This window comes from Channa argus, chromosome 23, assembly GCF_033026475.1.
Source record: "Channa argus isolate prfri chromosome 23, Channa argus male v1.0, whole genome shotgun sequence".
Lineage (NCBI taxonomy): Eukaryota > Metazoa > Chordata > Actinopteri > Anabantiformes > Channidae > Channa > Channa argus.
Genome location: NC_090219.1, coordinates 12,295,026 through 12,301,245, shown reverse-complemented (window position 1 = coordinate 12,301,245; position 6,220 = coordinate 12,295,026). Strand labels below are relative to the sequence as shown.

General features: G+C 41.3%; 1 protein-coding gene and 2 non-coding genes across 3 annotated transcripts; all 3 read left to right on the top strand.

Annotated features, from left to right (window-relative positions):
• The first annotated feature begins 1,310 nt into the window (after window positions 1–1,310).
• Window positions 1,311–6,090, top strand: zgc:114188 (40S ribosomal protein S17-like). The gene is made up of 5 exons (XM_067493717.1): window positions 1,311–1,443; window positions 2,397–2,548; window positions 2,909–3,014; window positions 4,780–4,845; window positions 5,968–6,090. The coding sequence occupies exons 1-5, from the start codon at window positions 1,441–1,443 to the stop codon at window positions 6,043–6,045; spliced, it is 405 nt and encodes a 134-aa protein (XP_067349818.1). The 5' UTR covers window positions 1,311–1,440; the 3' UTR covers window positions 6,046–6,090.
• Window positions 2,579–2,705, top strand: LOC137108878 (small nucleolar RNA SNORA71). The gene has a single exon (XR_010912250.1). It is a non-coding gene; the product is annotated as a small nucleolar RNA SNORA71 (small nucleolar RNA).
• Window positions 5,765–5,891, top strand: LOC137108879 (small nucleolar RNA SNORA71). The gene has a single exon (XR_010912251.1). It is a non-coding gene; the product is annotated as a small nucleolar RNA SNORA71 (small nucleolar RNA).
• Window positions 6,091–6,220: the final 130 nt, after the last annotated feature.

Sequence of the window (6,220 nt, the reverse complement as noted above, 5' to 3'; positions counted from 1 at the left end):
TAGTTGAACCTAAGTTGCTGCTCCTCCTCAAGCCTGAAATGGTAACTACATTATAACTGGTGTGTCCTGAATTTCCCTAAGTGGATCAATTAAGTACTGAAGATTTAAAGAAATCTAAGGAAACATTGTTAGATAATCACATTTAATCAAAAAAGCAGAACAAAATATATAGTCTACTTCTGATATTATCCTTACAAAACATGTTCCTCCATGTCCCACTGTCTCTTCTAGAATTGATAACACACATGAACAAATTTTAAAACATCTCTTCGTGGTAATTTTCTGTGTGCTTTTGTGGTCTTTATTTCTTCAGGGTAGTTTGAGACATTTGCTCCTTTAGTGTATTTGTGGTTGTCTTGCTTAGTTAGTTTTACCGACGTAGTTACTTTGCCTCTTTTTGTGCTCGTTTATGTCTCTCTTTGTTAGTTGTGTGTCTCGAGGTCAATTTATCAACTTTACAAAGAAACTGATGGAAGGTATTCTTCTTCTTTTCCTTTGGGCTGTTCCCTTTCAGGGGTCGCCACAGCGAATCATGTGCCTCCATCTAACCCTGTCCTCTGCATCCTCTTCTCTCACACCAACTACCTTCATGTCCTCCCTCACTACATCCATAAATCTCCTCTTTGGTCTTCCTCTAGACCTCCTGCCTGGCAGCTCCAACCTCAGCATCCTTCTACTAATATATTCACAGTTTCTCCTCTGAAAACGTACAAACCACCTCAATCTGGCCTCTCTGACTTTATCTCCAAACATCTAACATGAGCTGTCCCTCTGATGTCCTCATACCTGATCCTGTCCATCCTCTTCACTCCCAAAGAGAACCTCAACATCTTAAGCTCTGCTACCTTCAGCTCTGCCTCCTGTCTTTTCTTCAGTGCCACTGTCTCTAAGCCGAACATCATCTCTGGTCTCACCACCGTCTTGAACATCTTTCCTTTCATTCTCGCTGATACTCTTTTATCACACAACACACCTGACACTTTTCTCCACCTGTTCCAACCTGCCTGCACTCGCCTCTCCACCTCTTTTCCACACTCACCGTTGCTCTGAACCATTTACCCTAAGTACTTAAAGTCCTGCACCTTCTTCACCTCTGCTCCCTGTAACCTCACTGTTCCACCTGGGTCCCTCTCATTGACACACACGTATTTGCATAATAATAATAATAATAATAATAATAATAATAATAATAATAATAATAATAATAATAATAATAATAATAATAATAATAATAATAATAATAATAATAATAATAATAAGTTTATATGTAAAACAGAAATATGAAAAGCTCCATGTTTAGTCTTTCGAGTGGACCCCGTGTTGTTGTAGTTCCAGCCTCCGGCCTGCAGGGGACGGGGCAGCAGCACGTGCTAGCTTCCGTCTGCGGATTTAAACTTCCACCGGAAGTGTGCTTGTCCTCTTCTACCAGGCCGATCCAACATGGTGGGTAATTTTGATTTGTCTACTTCAACTATCCGTTCTAATCCCTGCGTTTTACAGATTTATGTGTCTTGGTGATTCCATCCACAGAACCCACAGTCTTTGATTCACGTGATGACCGCAGTATTAACGTTAGATGATAAAAACCGAGCGATTTATTTGAGTTATTCTGTCGCAGTGCTGCTGCTAACCGAGGAAGTCGAGTGGATCCGTTTTCGAGCTGAATGAGACGCGTTTCTTATTTCACGTTTACCGGTTAAACTGCACGGTAACACAAGAGAATCACTGTTCTCTTGTGCATGTTAATGCGTGTAAGAGGCTAAATGACTGACAAACGTCAGCTTCTGTTCACTTTGACAGCAGAACGGGGCTGGTTAGCTAATGTTAGCGCTTCACCCTGAGGCTGCGTTTCTCACCTTAATGTTTTAAGATGGTGAGGCAGCGAACTCTCTTAATAAATATTATTGGCGGTTTTCAATCTGTGATATATATTTATAATGTAGTGTATTGTTGTCCTGGTAGTATCGACATATGCAATGAGTGTTCAGGTAACAGTATAATAGAGAAAACCCCATTTTAACAGGTAATCGTCAATATGTGTGTCTGAAGACAAACATGTGGCCAAGTGGTGGATTTTAGTTTGACCTGTAAAGTTAAATTCAGTCCAGGCTGATTCTAGAAAGAAGTAATGCGTAATATTTTTCAAGGTTCACAAATTGTTTTCCAGATTATCCCTTGGTTGAAGCTCGTGAAGGAAATAGGATTTTATATTAAAAATGTAAATATGTAGAATTCTTTGATTCCCAGCTGCTAGCGCTTCAGAATTTTATTAGCACCGAAAAAGGGCTTTCGCTCCCTTAAAGGAACATTGCAAAATCCATAGGACCAGAATCGAGATTTCTTCTTTAAGCGTGATTAAGACGGAATAGTGTTTCTGATTTTTGGTCTGACTGCAGGGACGAGTCAGGACTAAGACGGTGAAGAAGGCCGCCAGGGTCATCATCGAGAAATACTACACCCGGCTGGGAAATGATTTCCACACCAACAAGAGGGTGTGCGAGGAAATTGCCATCATCCCCAGCAAGAAGCTCCGCAACAAGATCGCCGGGTGAGTTCAACAGATGTTTACTGTCCTGCAACCTGTATCGAAAGTGATCATGGCGTCCCCGTTGCCAGGTCATTGATAGTACAGGAAGATAAAGCTGAGAGCCTTTCCCGTGTCTGAAGGAGCATCAGTTCCTGTCAGACCCTGGTGCTGTCACACACTGCTCTATTCAGTGCAGCTGCAAAAAGCTGTCTGGTCAAAATTTGCGTAGGTGTGTACTTCCTCTAGTAATAGAAGTGTAATGATGATCGCAGTGTTAAGATTCCCACCCCTGAAATTGTCTCTTTATGTACTAAAACAATAGGATTATCTGTAGATAACTGTGTGTAGTTGTAAGAGCTGCTGTTTGCTTCTGATCTGCAGGTATGTGACACATCTGATGAAGAGGATCCAGAGGGGTCCGGTCAGAGGAATCTCTATCAAACTGCAGGAGGAGGAGAGAGAGAGGAGGGACAACTACGTCCCAGAGGTCAGTGAATTCCTCACCGCAGATATCTGTCCAATTGCCTTCTGTGAATTTCTGCTCAGACATAAGCAGACCTTGTTTTCTGAAGCTGGTTAAACTGGTGGTGGTATAAAAGTAATGATATGGAGTTGTGTGTAGAGGTTGGAGGCAATATTAACATCTGTGCAGCTTGATGCAAGTGCATACAAACTTGGATGTTGCTGACGTAAATTAGTCACTTGGAGTCGCAAAGTGACCTTTACAAGTCCAATAAGGTGCTTGAGCTGTGAAACAAGGCTGTCATTTCCCACAGTCCATAGTCCCTTGTCTCCTGCTTGCAGCACAGAAAAGGTCAGAAAGCAGTGTCTTGTGTCACTATTCTGTTAATTTTTGTGCCATGTCTCCACCGTCACATTGGGTAAAAAGGTTTTTCTGACCCTGCTGGTTGCGACAGATATTTATGACTAAGCTCATTTAACAGCTGATTCACTTGCAGTACTGTAAATGGATCTATATCATTTGACCAAACCAAATATCTACACAATGACCGAATATCTGAATAGGCGCCTATTCAGGTACAGACCTACTGAATACCAATTTTAGCTGATGTTCATACTAACGTATGCTGTTTGTGTATTTAGAGTGTATTTAATCACTGTTTGTCAGATGGCTAATTTTTACAGTGTGGGTCCGTAGTGATGCCTTTATTGATCAAGCACAATGACTACAGGAAGCAGGCTATAGTGAGGGGAAATGACAGTATAGTCAATGAGGAGTTACTGATCAAGATATTATAAATGAGTAAAGCTTGCGTATACATGCAGTAAAAGAGTAACCGGATTTCTCCTCCAGCTCTGATTTTATTTTAGAAGCCTGCTTCACAGATTTTAACTGTATATGACAAAGAACACTGCTTTCTGAATTTTCGGTGCGTTTGTGTCGCAGCAGAGTGACGGCACAGGGGAGAGAAAAGAAAGACACATGAAACTGATCCACAGCAGTCTGAATGTTAAAAATCCGTTGGGGGGGGGGGGGGGGGTGCTTTATTTAGGCTTATACAAGACACTTTGTGTAAATTAAATTATCTGTCCGACCTTAATGTGGACTTTGCTTTTAAAAATTCGACTTGTTACCGATCGCTACTGTCTTTCGTTCCGTTTGGCGGCTTTGCTTACACACATGCACAGTTAGAAACCCTGTTAATGCCTGTACCTGGCAGATATGTGATATCAGATATGATATATCTGACAGAAATCTACCTGGGGAGACCAGGTCTCCCTAATCCTCTACCCCGATTTCGGAAACCAGCTTCTCTAGGAAGTCGACTGTAACCCGGTTTCTTGAGTCCATGTAAACACAGTCATTATGATTTCAGGTGGTTCGTCTCATCTCAGCAACGCTTGGAGGGAACTGCGTCACATCTGGCACAAATGTCCCTTGGGCTCAAAGATAAACTGATTAGTCTCTAGACAAACATGCATGTAAATTACAACCGTTTACTTTCTGGTTGTTACTTTGTTTAAAATATCTCCTCAGCTGTTGAAGCTGGAATGTCACTAATGAGTCAGGAATAACATAGCAACCTCCACCCCATCCCAAACAGTAACTTAAACAATTGAATAGTCCATCCTACGAAAACTGATAATGATGTTTGAATCTGTTAATCTTGTACCTAATTTTATTCAAATTTAGTATAATGCCAAATGTTCTTGGGGTCAGTTACCAGGGGGTTTAAATGTTCTGACAGATGATTAATGTGGGACTCCTTTCTGTGTGTTCACCTGTGCAGGTGTCTGCTCTGGACCAGGAGCTGATTGAAGTTGATCCTGACACCAAGGAGATGCTGAAGCTGCTGGTGAGTCTCTTTCTAATAGGACACAAGTAGAGTAATGCAAGAAGTACAGCTATTAATTAATAATGCTTAATCATTAAGAAGGCAGAATAAAGTAGATCTGACCCAAACCAGGTTTAGTTGGTCCTCAGTGTAATTTAGGTGTTGAAGGATGAAAAGGAGCCAAATCTTAAATAACTCAAGGCACAGTTACGTGTTTTTAGTGAGAAGCCTTAAAGAGAATCTGCAAAGTGCAACAAACACAAAGAGCTTTGTGAAGCTGCTTGTGACTAATGGTCTGTAAGACGATGAAGAGAAGAGAAATGTGAAGCTACTTCCTCAGCAAAATGTGTTTATTGGTGGACACTTGTGTGACCTCAGCTGTTGACTGTATAATTCAATTAGTGTTGGCTGGTAGCAGCGTCCCAAGTTTTCAAAACTTTAACTTTAGTGTTAATTGAAGTGTCAACACATTTGCAGTTAAAGCCATTGTGTTGGAAGCTGCTGCCTCGGTCTGTGATGCTCGGAGTTTAAATGTGACGATTAACAGGACTGTGGCTTAAGTTTGAACCATTTCTCAGTAAGACCTCAGTAAGCTTCTCTGCAGATAATTGAAAAAGATGCAATGTGAGACGCCAACACTTTGATTGTACTTCTGGTTTCTAATTAAAAATGGAGTTGACACCATGCAAAATTAGAAAAACTTGCTTTTTTTTTTTTTATTCATTAGTTGTCAGCTTGATTTACTTTTTATAATGCATTTTTAGCTCAATATTATTTGCTAACAAGACGTCATGTTTATTGTCAGATATTGTCAGAGCAGCTGCTCCACTCTAAACTCTGAAGAGCTTCACCTGTGAAACTTTCTGGACTCATAAGATTCATTGTTACCAGTACTCAGCTGGTCTCCTCAGTGTTTCAGATCTAGTTAAACACGTGTCCACCCTGTATCGAAAGTGATCATGGCGTCCCCGTTGCCAGGTCATTGATAGTACAGGAAGATAAAGCTGAGAGCCTTTCCCGTGTCTGAAGGACTATCGGTTCCTGCCAGACCCTGGTGCTCTCAGACAGCTCTTTTCTTTAACATCTGTAGTTCACATTGTTGCTCGATGGTTCTCTCAGACCAGTTTCCTTTCTGTCTTACAGGACTTCGGCAGTCTGTCCAACCTGCAGGTCACCCAGCCCACCGTCGGCATGAACTTCAAGCAGCCCCGAGGAGTCTAAGCGTCTGTAAAGTATCTTCTAATAAAACCCTTTGGGACAAAAACACTCTGGACTGGTGATTTGTGTAACGTCTCCATTTCAAACCTTCACTGGTGTTAAATTAGCTGCCTTTTTAAAATGTAGATGTAGAGTAAAATAAGGAAACCTGAATAAACGAATGAGGACGAAAGTGAAC

Bases quoted from the DNA above. Each gene is read 5' to 3' on its own strand.
- zgc:114188 (XM_067493717.1), top strand. The intron at 2,549-2,908 runs GTGAGTTCAACA...TCTGATCTGCAG, and splicing joins CTCCGCAACAAGATCGCCGG to GTATGTGACACATCTGATGA. The intron at 3,015-4,779 runs GTCAGTGAATTC...TCACCTGTGCAG, and splicing joins GGGACAACTACGTCCCAGAG to GTGTCTGCTCTGGACCAGGA.